This window comes from Sander vitreus, chromosome 15 (genome assembly GCF_031162955.1).
Source record: "Sander vitreus isolate 19-12246 chromosome 15, sanVit1, whole genome shotgun sequence".
NCBI classification, from domain to species: Eukaryota; Metazoa; Chordata; class Actinopteri; order Perciformes; family Percidae; genus Sander; species Sander vitreus.
The window spans coordinates 12,143,612-12,159,819 of record NC_135869.1 but is presented as its reverse complement, the minus strand read 5'-3'; the positions used below and the strand labels follow the sequence as shown (position 1 = coordinate 12,159,819).

Below are 16,208 nucleotides of genomic sequence, written 5' to 3'. Positions count from 1 at the left end.
ACCTTTCCTTCACAGAAGGTGGGCAGCAGCATGCGTCCGTGGAAGCGAGTCTTTTCTGTGCTTCGCTCCCATTCGCTGTTCCTCTACAAGGACAAGAGGGAGGCGGTGCTCCGTGGGGCCACGATCGGATGTGCGGCAGAGGACGAGCAGCCAATCAGCATCCGGGGCTGCCTGGTGGACATTGCGTACAGTGAGACCAAACGAAAGCACGCCCTGCGGCTAACCACCCAGGACTTCTGCGAGTACTTGCTGCAGGCAGAGGACCGGGAGGACATGCTGGACTGGATAAAGGTCATCAGGGAGAACAGCAAGACGGACAGCGAGGTCAGACGAAATGCCTGTCAGATTCTAACCTCCTCTGTGACTGTGCCTGTAGTGTGTAGTTATAACGCAGGTGTGTCTGTTTGTTGCAGGAGCTGGGCTTCTCCAGACAGGCCCTCATCAATAAGAAGCTCAATGATTACAGGAAACAGAGGTGAGTCGCCTGATAATAGATTGTAAATTGAACATAATGAGGACGCCTTTACCACTGCACTCGTCTGTTGTCATGACTTAAATTAAACCCGTCTCTCTGTCTCCCCCTGCAGTCCAACAGGCAGCAAGCCCGACTCCTCTCCCAGGATGTCCCGCATGAAGCCTCCCTTCATGCTCGCCAAGACGGACAATGCTGCAGGGGCGCCACGCTCCCCCAAATCAGAGGGCAAAGGTCAGTGTCACAGTGGGGAAACAACTCAAACACACCCTGGCTGAACGGACTCATTGTGCAAAAATAAAACTGTAATATCTATTTTCATTATTGCAACCTATCATCTGTTTTAATTGCACTATTTGGGATTCTTTGACATTCTTCTAGAAAAAAAAATTCCTTTAAAATCTGCATGTTAGATATTTCTCATCCATAGGTATAAGCTCACAAGTCAAGTCACAGTTTCCACAATCACAATTGGTATATACAGTACACCCATGCTAAATTTGACTAAAAAGAGGAATAAAAAAATCATCTTTTGGAAATTGAACTTTGAATTCAAAAAATGAGGAAAAATCCAACCTTTAAGGACACCAATTTTCTTTGTGAATGAATAATGTATCGTAAATAAATAAATGTTCTTCCTTAAAATACAGGGAGAATAAGTGAGTACACCCATAGAGTAAATTCCCATAGAGGCAGGCAGATTTTCATTTTTAAAGGCCAGTTATTTAATGAATCCAGGATACTATGCATCCTGATAAAGTTGGCCTTGGCCTTTGGAATTAAAATAGCCCCACATCATCACATACCCTTCACCATACCTAGAGACTGGCATGGGGTACTTTCCATAAAATCATCTCTTTATCAGGATGCATAGTATCCAGAATACTATGCATCCTGATAAAGTTCCCTTGGCCTTTGGAATTAAAATAGAATGTGATAGAATCATCACATACCCTTCACCATGGGCGTCAGTTTGGTTTGAAATGTGCTGGGGACGGAGACGCATTCGTATAGTACATTTCCAGAAGTGCTGGGTACAATTACGCATTCATTTTTTTTTTCTCTTTCACGCAAGTCATGTTTTGAAAGACGCTGTCCTGTAGCTTACTAATGAATAAAAACGTGGTTTAATGTACGTAAACAATGATCAATGATTACCAAATTTCTCTCTCATATTGCTCCTCATAACCACTGAAAACTGTCAAAAAAATCTAACCCAAAGTCCAATTATTATGGAAGTTATCTGACATTAAGCGTTTCTGCTTCACATTTTCAGCAGGGCAGCGGAGCGGCTGTGGGTTGACTCCCCACGGTTCTCATGGGGTTTATAAGTCATAACGTGGTTTAATGTACCTAAACAACACTTTTCAGTGGTTATGAGGAGCAATATGAGAGAGAAATTTGGTAATCATTGATCATTGTTTAGGTACAAGCTTTTTCCTCGCCATAGGCGCCAATGAAGAAGACAACGCTAATGTGAGATAACTTATATAATCGTCGGATTTCGGTTTAGTTCTTTTGACAGGCTTAAGTGTTCATTACAAGATATGGCCATGATAAATTTGGTGATCATTGATCGTTGTTTAGGTACATTAAACCGCGTTAAGCTTTTTTTCACGTTAAGCAGAATGTCCCGACAGGCAGTGTTGTGAACAAAGAAGCGTACAGCCAGCGCAGCAGAAGAGCGGCTGTGTCTGTGCCTGCCCTGTGGGGATAGAGATTGTTGTGGATTTTTTGGCATCTGTCGCTCAAGAATTATATGTGTTATGGACTTTTTTTTTAAACTAAATTGAGCTCGAGATTTTAAAAAAAAGTGGTGGGTACAAAATGACTCATGACGAAATCTGGTAGGTACGCGTACCCACCGTACCCACCGTCCCCACCGTACCCACCGTCCCCACCGAAATCGACGCCTATGCCCTTCACCATACCTAGAGATTGGCATGTTTTTATGTCGGTTAGCCTAATAGCTGGTTTGATTTGCATTGAGAGATGATTTTATGGAAAGTACCCCATGCCAATCTCTAGGTATGGTGAAGGGTATGTGATGATGTGAGGGCTATTTTAATTCCAAAGGCCAAGGGAACTTTATCAGGATGCATAGTATCCTGGATCCATGAAATAACTGGCCTTTAAAAATAAAAATCTGCCTGCCTCTATGGGAATTTAACATAGTGGTGTACTTACTTATGCCCCCTGTATTTTAAGGAAGAACATTTATTTATTCACGATACATTATTCATTCATAAAGAAAATTGGTGTCCTTAAAGGTTGGATTTTTTTCCAAAAGATTATTTTTTTTATTCCTCTTTTTAGTCAAATTTAGCATGGGTGTATTCACTTATGCTGAGCACTGTATAAGCAATCCTTTTGAGTAATATATCTTCAGATTTAAGAATATTTAACTGCCTTAATGAGAGCCTTTTAATATGAGGACCGGGTAAACCAGGATGCAAATACTGAGGCTCTGTGTCAAGCAGGGAAGTCTGAAGTTTTTTTTTTTTTCTTTAGATGAGAGCAGCCCTCCAAAGTCTCCGTGGGGAATCAACATCATGAAGAAGACAAAAAAGGCCGGGCCTAAAGCTTTCGGTGTGAGGTTGGAGGATTGTCAGCCAGGTGTAAATAACAAGGTAAGCCTCAATATCATCTGTCATACCTGAATGCAATAAAAGTACCACTACTGAAGGTTTTATATGTTTAATAAACTCTGTCTGTGTCCATCTCAGTTCATCCCGTTGATCGTGGAGATCTGCTGCGGTCTGGTAGAGGACATGGGTCTGGAGTACACGGGAATCTACAGAGTCCCCGGGAACAACGCCATGGTGTCGATGCTTCAGGATCAGCTTAACAAGGGCGTCGACATCAACCCTGCAGAGGAGGTGAGGAACAACAAATACACCTGTGCCTTTACCTAAAGAACGGCCACTTCAGAGAGAAAAATGATCCGGGTTGATGGGGAAGAAAACGTTTATCATTCGACTTTACTCAGCAAAACAACAGCAAATGGTAAAATGTGACGGCCGCTGACTCCTCTCTGTTTCTTTTGTGGTCCACAGAAGTGGCAAGACCTCAATGTTGTCAGCAGTTTACTCAAATCCTTCTTCAGGAAACTTCCAGAGCCACTTTTCACCAACGGTGAGTTCAAACATGTCGCGACAAGCCATCCACACACACCTCACGCTGCCATGCATTCACATCCAACCATTACATGTATTTTAATATTTGTAATATCTTTACAGACAAGTACAATGACTTCATCGACGCCAATCGGATGGAGAGTGCATCAGACAGACTAAAAACCATGAAGAAACTGGTACGTATATTTTCATATTTTGAACAGGATCATTTAGCTATTTTGTGTGTGTGTGTGTGTGTGTGTGTGTGTGTGTGGAAGAAGTTTGGCAGGTTCAGCAGGTTTATCAGTATTGTTATTCCTCTTGTTTCTCTTTGGCAGATCCGAGACCTCCCAGATTATTATTACCACACTCTGAAGTTCCTGGTTGTTCACCTGAAGACTGTGGCCGACAGCGCAGATAAAAACAAAGTGGGTGAACAAGAGTATGTAAATGTAATCAAAATGTATAACTGGGATGTCCTCCGGGTTAATGTCTATTGTCTTTGTGTAGATGGAGCCCCGTAACCTGGCTCTGGTGTTTGGGCCGACACTGGTTCGGACGTCAGAGGACAACATGAAAGATATGGTCACACACATGCCTGACCGCTACAAGATAGTTGAGACCCTCATCCAGCATGTGAGAGATACAACACAACACAACACAACACACACACACACACACACAAACTACTCATAATCATTTTCATGCTAAATATTTCTTACTTGTCGTTCTTGTAGTGCAACTGGTTTTTCACTGAAGGGCAAGACAAGGATGAAAAGGTATGTTTCCTGTACTGTTTATTTATACTTACACATTGAAAATCATAATGTACTACAAGGACCATCATTTAAAGATGCAGTTGAGGATGTATAGTAGCTCTGAAAACCTGGAAGTAGCGTGCAGTATGTGTGGGAGTCTTTTCAAGTTGGTGTGAAATAACCAACTTGGTTGGGGGGGGGGGATTGCTTTACCTTTTTCAAACTACAAGTAACTCAAGAAGTTGTATATAAAACCATAAACACAATAATAATAATTTTATGGATTCTAGTGCAGCAAATTATTTTGTCTTGTATAAAGATGGTGACAATAATTCCAAGAAAGTCCCTGAAAGAAGAAAAACTCTTCTTGAAACACCTTCAATTATGGATATTTTTTTCAAGTTTAAAGAAAAATAAGTCTTGAATCTGAGATTTAATGACTTTTGTAGACATTTCTGCTGTTTCTTAAAACCAGTAAGTCACTATGTTGTTTGCAAGGTGACACATAAAGTGACTTTGAATTTGTTCCTGTGGTTTTATCTTTGTGAGTAAGAGCACAGATAGTTTTTAATGCATCTAAAGTCACAGTAAAGCACAGTCTTTTGTTGTGTGATTGAATGTTGGTTTTGTGTCTCTTCCATCCAGACGCCGGTGGACACGGAGGACGTGCAGCCCGCCCCCAACATCGACCACCTGCTGTCCAACATCGGCAGGACCGCTCTGCTCGGGGAGGCGTCAGGTGAGCACGCTGCGCACTGCTCTTAGCCAATCGCTGCTAGCTTTGACCAAGCCGACCAATAGCAAATCGGGAAGCTGTAAGCGGCAACCCAAAATTAATGTTGCTTTCCATTTAAAGCTGAAAGTAGGAAATTCCCCACTAGTGTGTCATAATTACAATTTGTGTGCTCCAGTGGACTGAGGGGAAAAAAACAGCTCAGAATTGAGTCTTAATTAGTATAAATGAATCCTGTTCCAATGGAAATTAGAAGAATCTCTAAAACTAAACTACGTAAGATGAAGCTCTTTTAAAACAGGTTAAAAATAATTATCTCAAGTTGATATGTTGGCATGACGTCAGATTTCTCGATTGATTGAGATTCTTCCTTGGAAGTTTGTCCCAGTTTAAAGCCAGAATTCCCTCCTTTCCAACAGAACTGGAACGCAGCATAAGAAATGAAAGTCTTGCATCCGTTAGCACTCGGAGTGTTTCTGTGTTTGATAGCGTGTCTACACTTCTCTCCTCTCTGACCTCTTTTTTCCCTTAATGTTGCTCATCTTTCACTTTCTCTGTACATTTCTGCATTTCCTTCTCTTAGCTGAGCCTGTGGAGCAGCCACTGCGGTAGGATGGGAACTCCCCTGGCTGTGTGTGTGTGTGTGTGTGTGTGTGTGTGTGTGTGTGTGTGTGTGACCGATCATATTGCAAAAGTGAAATAATGTGTGTTTGTGTGGGCGAGAGCGAGACTGTTAGTGTTGGTGATGGTTTGTGTCTCCATGGTCTCCATTACCCTCCTTAAAGTCGGCGTCTCCCTCTCAGTGTCAGATGGAGGTCTCAGTAAGAACATGTCACTTCAGTGTCGCCCAAGTCTGACTAATGAATTAACGGCTGACTGGATGCTCTCTAAGAGTAAACTGTGGTCTGTCACTGAGAGACAACTCCCTCACTAGTGGTCTTGTTGTCGAGCACTGCGCTCCACTCATCCTGCGGGCAATTTCAGTCAATCATCAGGCTCCTAACCCCACTCTTAGCACCAAAGGGACTCTAGGTTGCGCCATTTCAGAGTCCCAATGACATCAGAGATGCATTTCTTTTAATCTGATTTATTTGTGTGAGGCTCAGTAATGGCCCAAACCTTCACCCCTCCTCCTCGGTTTTTCTATCACTGGTGAACTTCCCAAAATAAGTTTCCCAAAACATTTCTTAATTGAGCCAATATACCAATATGTCTTTTTTCCCCTAGCTGACCCTATAGTGTACCAAAATCTGATTGGTATGTTGATTTATTTATGATTTTACTCTGAAAGGCTGAGTGGGAGGGAGCATAACATCAACAACACTAGTGAATTATGATCTAAGCTGCGTTTTTGGGGAAACTAAGAGCTTCTACTGGAGCTTTAAAGCAACACCAAAGATTCTTTTGTACCTTAAAATTATGTTTCCAAAATCGTTTCAGTTGTTCATCAACTCGTAACAGGGTGAACAGCACTTCTGCATTCGCTTTGCGGCCCTCTATCGGCTAAAACCGCACTATGCAAGTTTGCCAGATCGGGTAGCGGATCTGTAGTTTGAATGAGAACGGTAATGAACAATTCCGCTTCCAACCTGTAGGGGGACCGAAGAGGAAAAGTGCTTTGGTGTTGCTTTAATGGTGGTGTATGTAGGATATGAAGACCACAGATAAAGGGTGACAGTTTGCCACACTGCAAAGCCACCATCTGAAACAGCACACAAAATAAACTGGATTTATATTTTTACTGTTGTTGTTGCATGAGAAACATTTCCATCTTGAGCCATTTAAACTCCAAAGATTTTGATTCATACGCTTTGTGAAAGACAAAAACTTAACTTTTATCCCGCATCGGTGTGTATGTGAGGGAATGTGTTTCTTTTGATAAACTATTTCACGCCTCTCAACGCTTCCTTCACTGATTGATGTCAACAGTGTTTTCGGTGATGTCATCTGTGTGTGCTGCGTTTTCCTATTGCCTCCAACACCAAACCCTGCTTCCTCCAATCATTGTTTCTCCTTCACATGTGTAAATCAGTGTCTTTGTGCTGAGGTCCGTCGAGGTCCGAGGGCACAGAGGACGTTGAGTAGAGGAATTTCTGTTGTAATTAATATTTCTTTTTTCTTTTCTTTTTCTTGTTGTGCTCAATCTGATATCACTGCTGGGGTTTTCCCCTTTACAGCTGATGGAAAACACCCGCTGTGACATCAAAGTTTAAAATGTAGAGCGAAGTGCAACCTGCAGTAGCAGTTTGTCTGATTTATTGTGGATTTTCCCTTTTAAAAAAAACCAACTGATGATCACACCAACTGCCTCTGTGTCCTCCACCATGACTGTTCTGGCCTTTTGTTAACTTCAATGGTTCTGACCCACTGATGTTTTTACTCTCTTTTCCCCAGACTCAACCAACAGTGACTCAGCTAAATCAAAGGTAACATCTCTTTCCATGGTACAAGGTTACTCTGGTTGTTCTTATACCACCCATACACACAGATATTGTCAGACAGCAGTAGTTCAACATATACTAAAATAGAAAGCATGTCATGTAAAATGTATGTATGACAGTGTCACAGTAATTCTTTTCTCCATTTTTAGGGGTCGTGGGGATCAAAGAGAGACCTCACACCCAAGGACTTCCTGACTCTGTCCATCATGTCAGCTGTTACGGGCCGCAAACGCAGGAAGCGCCATAACGGCCGCCGGGTGGGCAGCAGCACCGACGACGACTCAGAGCACGAGCCAATCAAAGCTGGACATTTAGGGGCAGAGGAGGAAGAGGAGGCAGAGTCGCCTGTAGGAGACACTGCTCCTCGAGCAGAGGGAGAGGACGACGATGAAGAAGAAGAAGAAGAGGAGGAGGAAGACGAGGAAGTTGTAGAAAGTGGAGCGAAAGAGGAGGTAGAAGTGGAGGTGTTGGCGGTTATTCCCAGTCGGCTGCGCTGTAAAGAGGAAGAGGAGGCAGGAGGAAGGCAGGCAGCCATGTTGTTGCACGAGGAGGAGGCGCGGGCGGAGGTGAAGGGGCCGCCGTGGAGAGCTACAGAGGATGCTCGCTCTATTGTTTCTGGTTACTCCACCCTCTCCACGTTAGGGCGTAGCCTGGGGTCCGAGGGGAGGGGGGATGATGCTGATGACGAGCACAGCGAGCTGGTGAGCGAGACGGACAATGAGAGCGGCTTTGCCTCACGCTCCCTCACCCAGGAGAGACCTGATAAACACCAGACAGTACCTGTGAACACACAACCGGCAGCGGCCCCGCGAAGTTTCCTCTACACACACTACAAACCCCCCGTTCTCTCACCCACAAACCTGCTCGCCCCGCCCACAGCGCTCACACCCACACCGGACTCTGCGGACAGGAGTGAAGGAGGGGCGCGGTCCACCACACCCTCGTCGTCCTCCTTCTCCTCGTCCTCTACCACTCACAGACTGCATTCGCGGCCTTCCTTTAACTCGCACAAGCTGATCCAGTGCGACACTCTGGCCAGGAAGAAGCTGAAGTCGGAGAAGGGCAAGGCTCGCTCCCTGGACCTGTTAGAGCTGTCTGGGGCCACAGCTGAGGCCGCCGGGGCTGGTTCTGGGTCAGATGGTGCACCCAGAGTGAAGAGGGACACTTCCAGAAACAACCCCTCCTCAGCCAGCAGCCAGGAGAGCCTGCGCCTGGCCCGGACCAAGCCCTCCCTGCCACCCAGTGAGGCCGCCTCCTTCACCCCGACCGGCCCCGGTGGCAGGTCTCTGGCAGAGCAGGTCCGCGCTCGTCTGATGGGCTCGGCCGACGACCTGCGCATTGTAGGACTGCGAAAACCACTGTCACCAGAAACACGGCGGAAGAGACGGGCCTGGCGCAGACACACCGTGGTGGCCTCTCCAACTGAGATCTCTGAGAAGAGACCCCCACTGACTGTCAGTGAGTTCCCCCTGTCCTCTAACACTCAAAACCAGGTCAAAACACCAGGGCTGCCTCGGGATGCAGACGGGCTCGACCAAGGACCGGCTACACGTCAAGCACCCACCTCCCGATTCCACCAGTACCTGTGAGCCCTGCCAGCTGACCCCACACTTCACTCCAAGGAAAAGAGGCTCCTGTAGGGGGGGCCCATGCTGAGCCGCTGACTCCCTGCAGGTCAGTAGACCGGCAGCAGTGTAAACAGGGCCGTGGTTAGTTGCCAGGTGCAACACAGTGTACCTATGAACAGGTCTTTGAGAGCAGCCCACCCTTTTCTTTTGGATAAGCTCCATTTGCATGGCAAGGAGCAATCCATTGTTGCCAAAGCTTTTGTTTTTTTCTTTTCCTATATGTGTGCTTTTATAGAAATAATACAGAAACAGGACAGAGACACAAACAGACCTCATCACAATCAATGTCACAGCCAAGAATTCTCATTTGAGTAATAACAGAGCATCGTTCCCATCTCTACGTTCCTGCTCACAGACAACATAAAGTAAAGGGTTTAATCCTGTCAAGGGACCAGAGACGAATGCTAAAATGCAACGTCCCTCTGGTTCTGGAGAGATTGGTGCTTCTTAATAAAGTAGGGTTTAACGGTAACTATTAAAAAACCTACTTCAGTGAGCCAGAAGAGACAGTCAGCCTCACACACAGAAGCTATTGGTCAGTTTAAAACCATGTCAAGGGATCTCCACTGATTTTTCATATCAGTCTTCCTAATCTGTTCCTCTTCAGACCACAGACACTGTAATACTCTACAATAGACACAGTAGGTTACAAACACACAGAATACATACGTCGTCTCTCTCTACTTGTTAATAATGTTTGTGTGTGTTTGCGCAACAATATTTGTGATCATGTCTGAGCGTGCAGGTGTTTGTGTTGAGCAAATTTTGTAACATTTGTACAAAGCCTTGTTAAGTTAACCTTGTATATATAAATATTATGTTATCATATTTGTTTTTACTTTTTTAGTTCCTTTTTTATGGTTTACAAAAGTGCGTACAAGTGCACAGTTATTTCTTTCAAGATGTTACTTGAAATGTTTCCCTTAATATATTCTTTTTTTGTTTTATATTCAATATATATATTATATATATTTTGTATTAAAGTAAAAAAAAGTACTTTTATTGTGATTTCACCTCTTGGGTGTACCTGTTCACAGGAGACAAGATAAACATGACTAAACCTGTTCCTTATTTTCTCATAGATGGCCTTTCTCTCTGATTCTTAGCACTGTGCAGAAAACCTTTATCTCACAAGATATAATCTTATAAATAAGTTTCTCTGGTGACTATACATCCAACAATGTTGCATCAACATGTACACAAACCATCTAGCAACTACAGTCATCAAGAGAAGAAATCTGGTAATTATTATATTGGGCAGTTTGCAGGCAGCTCAGCACCACACTGTGATGGCTGACCTCATTTGTTTTGTTATTCATGCCTGGGATTACTGACAATGCCTCCACAGATCTGCTCATATTTATTGTGCTCAAGACGAAGTATGTTCCTTCTTGTAAAAGAGAAGCATCACAGTGTTTTACAGACTATAAAAATATTGTGTAGCGCATACAAACAGATCTTTGTGTTTTCATCAGATTCCCTCCGAGGGTTCATCTGTCTGTACGTTTATTACCTTGGGGTTACATGAGGAGTTTTCCATAAGGTCAGGCTCTAATAAATCCTCCCTGACTGGGGAAATGGTACATCAGAGGAAACAAATACAGAATAAATCTATTGTTATCATCTCTCGTTTTGATTTCCCTTCACAAAAGAACACAAACAGGAGGTGCAACTTCAAGTCATGAGACTTGTTTTCATCTGACCAAATAACCCGGTGAAAAATAATAATAATGATAAGTTGTATCAGTTATAAGTTGTCTTACCTCAAGATTTGTTCTACAAGTGCCTGATTTCTGGAATGTGTGTGTGTTCTGCAGTGCCATGGTCGGTTCTTATCTTTCCGTTTCCTTTTGTTGTTTCTGGGTCTCCGCCCTTCTCTCCTGTGGTTGATGGTATAACTAAGGCACTGACCCAAAGATGTGTACGTTTAATACAAGCGGTCTAACTGAGAGGCTGTAAAAAAAAATGTAAAAAGAAATAGCACACTTCAAATCAAGGACATGTCTATGCACTCTCTTTGCCTTTAACACAGGCATTAACAGCTATTACCGATGCTGCTAAGAGGGATGAGGCATAGTATTCTCTCAGCTGCTTTTCATCTCTCTGCCTAGTGATCCACAGTGTGTGAATATGGTACCCCTAACAAGCCCTACCCTAAACCGGCATTAGGTCATGTCAGACAACATCCAATTTCTTACAGATGAACAAACAGCCCATAACTTCATCAAAAAGGAAAAATCTGTGTTGTCTGAAATGTGATTTTTACCTAATGTCTCATTGTTGTATTTTAAAATCTTTTTGTACATACTATCTTAATATGTAACATATTGTATTGTGTACATTTGGAATTGCTTTGGAGTATAACTAATATGAAAAATGACTGGACTTAAAGGTTGTCCGCCTGAAACCATTTCCCTCATGGCTGTGTGCTTTAAAGCAAGGTTATATGATGTAAATAAACAGAACTATGTTTAAAAAAAAAAAATAATGTTTACACGTGTGTTTGTATTTGGACATCGTAGGATTTTGCAGCATTTTTACAGGGAGGATGAAGCTTATTGTTTGACAGCAGCAGATAACTTAAAATAGAAGCTGAATGACGCCCTCTAGAGGCTACAGATTGTCTCCCCAGGCCAAATGGCACAGATTGCCTCTGCTCAAGGAAACTTCATCTGAACTACCGAGGCTTTGTATAACTTAAGAACTTAGTTTAATATTTATGCAATCTGAAAAGTAGCTGTTAACTGGGAATCTACTGAAATGTACGATTTTATAAATAGAGCTTTAATTACTATTTAATAACATGACCAGCACTCCTCTTGTGAACAAAATGTTTCAAGAGTGGAATAAATATGGGAATAAACCCATTTAGCATGTATTCTTGCAGAATATCCTCAATAGATTAGAGTGGGGTAACCTTCATAAAGAGCATGTCCATCATATCCCATCCCCCCCCCCCTTCTGCTAGGCTACAGTCTGTGTAGCCTACTGTAGTCTGCCTGGCCCATTTCAGGATCCCCACAAGAAACGCTTTGTGATTATTTGTATTGCTGACAAGAGCCACGTACAGTAGTTCCACACTGCAGCTTTTATGAACCGCTTCCTGTGTTTTAGAGATGGCTTTACAACACATGACAGCAGAATTTCAAAATTTTATTTGAACTTACACACAACTGTTAAAATATTCACTCTGGAATTTACTTCTGCAAAACAGTCTTAACAAGCTGATCCAATTAGCTGTAATTTGTTATTCATTTTTTGGGGGGAAATGCAACAAACGTTTGTTTTTAAATTTCGAAAAACGGAACATTATGTCAATGGATACCTTAGTTGACCCTGGAAAAAACTAATTTCTCGTGTTGTCAAATACATTCTCTTTATAAAAAGAATCTTTTGAAATATTTACATTTCTTCTTGAAAATAAAATTGAACAGGACACCCTTACAGTCCAAATAGAAAAGAAACGTATTGCATTGCAATGCAAGGACTCATTGTCCAAATGACAAACTGATTACACCAAACAATTTGTTTAAAAAAAACAAAACAAAAAAAAAGTAGCAGTCCCATGTTTACCTTTGGGCAAGGGGGCTTTTCCCCACTTGAATTGTGTCCTTTAATTGGTAGCGACTTGCCCCCTGTCATTACTCGGCTGGTTCTGCAGAAGGAGCTCCGTGTTTTGGGCCCTCAGTCTCTCCAGTTCCCTCTCCAGCTCTCTGAGTCGGACCAGGGAGCTCTCCGCGGTCAGACCCCCGGGCTCCACGGCGCGCCTCAGCCGGTTGTTCTCCTCCTCCAGCCGGGACATGCACTTCTCCAGCTCCAGGTACTCCTGGACCAGCTCCTGCTTAGTCATATTCTGCAGGCTCTCGACATGGTACATCTCGTAGGTCTCGGAAAAGTCTCTCTGAAGAAACTCACCACCTGCGTTCCCAGGTCTCCCGATACCGTCGCTGCCTCCGCCGCTGCCTTCATCATTGTCCTCCTCCTCGTTGTTGTTGTCGCAGAGGTCCTCCTCGCTGCCCGTGTCCTCCATGCGGCTACCGACCCCCGAGGGCCGCCTGACCCCGGTCTCGGTGTTGAGGTCGGGCTCCTCTCGGTCGTGCTCGTCCATCAGGAACTGGGTGGTGTTATAGGGGGCCACTGGGAGCCCTTTGGCGAACATCTCCTCCCTCACCCGTGAAGCCCTGGCCGTTTCTTTCTCTTCCAGGGCTTTCCTTTCATCCCAAGAAAGTTGGCAATAAGGCTTCCAGTTGCGCTTCTTCCTGGATGTCCTGCGCCTGTGTCTCTTCTTGCCCAGACGCGCATCGAAACCAGTGTCGGAGTCGATGTGACTATCCTCTTGCACCTGGTTTAAAGTTTCCTGCAGTGGTCGGTCTTCGCCGTTTTTCCCCTGTGCAATAGGATTACCGTCACCCGCCGCATGATCGGCTTTCTGGTGAGGCTGATTTGCAATCGGGCACTTTATGAGCTCGTTTCCGGCTGCGAAGCCAGGGCACACCTCCCTCTGTTCGCCTTTCATTTGCCATAACTTGTCTGTGTTGATACCCCCACAGTTATCCGCCCGCTGCTGTCGCTTCTGGTCTCTCTGTCGCCCCCTGTTGCCGTTCTCTGGTCCACCACGGCTTCTGGCTGGGAGATGCTCCAACGCGTCCCCACTGCTCCCACCTGATGGGCTGCCTGAAGTTTTCAGGTGATGGGTCTGCTCCATTGGCTCTGTCATCATGATGTTCCGCTCTGATGGCTCCGCTTTAGCGGATTTTAGATCATGTTCATGCTCTCAAAACTTATCTTCAAAGTTCGTTAAACTCAATTTAAACAAAAAATATGCGTATTCCAGATTGAGCCGAAATCAGAAATAAGTTCTTACGTCTTAAAACAAACTCTCGCAAATTCAAAGTAAACTTCTGAACCATAAACACTTGTTACTCCTCCAAGGGTTTGTCAGAGCAACTGTCGCTACCTACCATTAACTGTTTCGATGCTGTCAGAGCTAGCGTTGAACCGGAGACGACGTTTTACCGTAACAACAGTGTCCAGTGTGCTACTCAAGAAGAGGGAGCTCGTGTTTATATAGCAGCTCCGCCTCCAGCCGTGCGCATGCAGCTGTTTGTAACGCCCGTTGGATTGTGGGACATGGGGTTTTAATTTCAGGGAAGCACTGTCGGTGTCCACCTCAACGAACTACATAGTCCACAAATTCAACATAACCGACAAGCATTTTAACCAATCAAATGGTAGAATCTTGAGCACGATGCAGCCCACCCCTCTCTTTGTTGATTGGACAAGAGGGTAACTTTGCTGTTGCTAAGCTTAAAGTATTTTCTGATTGGGCAGTCCAATAGTCAATCCAAAGTACGTAATCCACACCAAGAAAGCAGTCCGGGCATTTTATGGGCGCTACTATCTACGATTGAAGGGGACATTGATACAAGTTACGAAATACAAGTTCATTTAAATACTTTTGAATTACATAATATTATAACTGGAACAAATTATCATATGATATACGTAAGTCCATAGGGCTTGTTTTTAGTTGCTGACCACACAGTCTAACGCCGAACTAGTAATACAATGAAACTCCTCCTGTATTTGAAGCAACATGAAGACAACCTCTAACGGAAACTAGTCCGTTTTGACTGTTCACACAAGAAAATAAGTATATACAGATCATTTTCAAAATCCAATTATTATTTATGATCAGTGGCTTAAAAACGCGTCGTTTCGGTGCCAGTTGGATCATTAAATGTTTCAGTATGAATATCCTGTGTTTTGTGCGGAGTGATACGTTGTGGAGCAGCAGGGTCTCGGGAACTCTGATATCAGCGTAAACAAACGACATTTATTGTCAAGATTCAGCAACTAGCACAGCTCCGAGCCCCTCGTTGTTTAAGGGTGGGTCAGGCGATCTTACACTTGCTCAATAATCCTGCAACCAGTGGACGGAGTGGTGTAGATCATTTGAGTATTTCTGCGCAACCCATGTTCTGATATGCAGTGTTAGAGTTACACTGTTGTGTAGTGTTAACAGCTAAGGATAAGCTAGTTGGCTAACGTTGTGTCGCTCCCAAACTAAACACTGCATTAATTCATAAAGTGTGAAGCCATACGCACTAATGTTACAACCAAAATAAACGTATAGTTGGAGCACGACGATATTACAAAGCAAGTAGTTTATAGCCAGGACCAATATAATGTTAACTACAAACGCCACACTGTAACGGTACATTAACGTTAAGCCAAGCTAGCTAGCTAAGTTAATTCAAAATATTTCCTTATTATCCATTTTGTCAATAGAGCTATAGCGAGTACGCTACAAAGTAAACAAATAACAGTACCTCTAGCGTTAGTTAGCTACAGATATTACTAGCGTTAGCCATCTGCTAACTAGCTAGGCCAATGTGTTTAAAGTGGGTCAGCGTAATTGCTGGACCGTAATCTTTCTCGTGTGGGTTTCTAACTACAGATCACGAAAGATTTCAACATTTGAATTATAACATTCTGTCGGATCGATATAGACCACAGCCTGTAAAAAATATATAAACAGATTGAAAAACAGCGCTTTTCGTATTAATCCGAGAATTGGAACCCTCGATGAAATAGTTTAGTTTCAGGAAGTAGACGGTCCCTGATCTTGCAAGGCAGTACTATCTCTCCTTTAGTTTACTAATGGTTAGCAAGCTCTAGTTGGGGTGTACACGCTAAACTAACAATCTACTCTTACAATTTTCATAACCTTTCTTAATAGCTATTGGCGGTTTGTGTAAAAGAAACTTAAAATTAATTATTGTTTGATTAAAAAAAAATGGCAACAAATATCTTAATATTGGTTTTGTATTCTGTTTTATTGCACATTCTTCACATACATACTGTATTGAATGTTAGTCAATACACTGACTTCATCTTTAACTGTGCATGTGTCACTATACCATGTATACACACATCGGTTTCCTCAGTTTCCACAAAACAATTCACTTGTATTAATGGAAGAAATGGGTTCTTTAGTCTTCAACCTCTTATGGTGGGTGTCTACTAATACTGCTTTTAAAGAGTGAAAACCCAATGG

The 16,208-nt window shown here is 43.4% G+C and overlaps 2 protein-coding genes across 13 annotated transcripts in view; one reads left to right on the top strand and one right to left on the bottom strand.

The window, feature by feature from the left end:
* The window catches only part of arhgap23a (Rho GTPase activating protein 23a), a 70,473-nt gene extending 59,087 nt beyond the window's left edge, over positions 1-11,386 (top strand). For all 12 annotated transcript variants that reach the window (XM_078269612.1, XM_078269610.1, XM_078269603.1 and 9 more), the window contains 13 exons: positions 16-324; positions 414-475; positions 588-706; positions 2,984-3,102; positions 3,199-3,351; positions 3,529-3,607; positions 3,712-3,785; positions 3,927-4,016; positions 4,099-4,224; positions 4,326-4,367; positions 4,992-5,085; positions 7,474-7,505; positions 7,670-11,386. In XM_078269612.1, the coding sequence (XP_078125738.1) occupies positions 16-324; positions 414-475; positions 588-706; positions 2,984-3,102; positions 3,199-3,351; positions 3,529-3,607; positions 3,712-3,785; positions 3,927-4,016; positions 4,099-4,224; positions 4,326-4,367; positions 4,992-5,085; positions 7,474-7,505; positions 7,670-9,109 (2,739 nt within the window). In that variant the 3' untranslated portion in view covers positions 9,110-11,386. The remainder of the gene's footprint in view (positions 1-15; positions 325-413; positions 476-587; positions 707-2,983; positions 3,103-3,198; positions 3,352-3,528; positions 3,608-3,711; positions 3,786-3,926; positions 4,017-4,098; positions 4,225-4,325; positions 4,368-4,991; positions 5,086-7,473; positions 7,506-7,669) is intronic.
* Positions 11,387-12,280: 894 nt separating this feature from the next.
* On the bottom strand, positions 12,281-14,203 carry hexim1 (HEXIM P-TEFb complex subunit 1). The gene has a single exon (XM_078269986.1). The coding sequence runs from the start codon at positions 13,866-13,868 to the stop codon at positions 12,762-12,764; it is 1,107 nt and encodes a 368-aa protein (XP_078126112.1). The 5' UTR covers positions 13,869-14,203; the 3' UTR covers positions 12,281-12,761.
* Between the last annotated feature and the right edge of the window lie 2,005 nt (positions 14,204-16,208).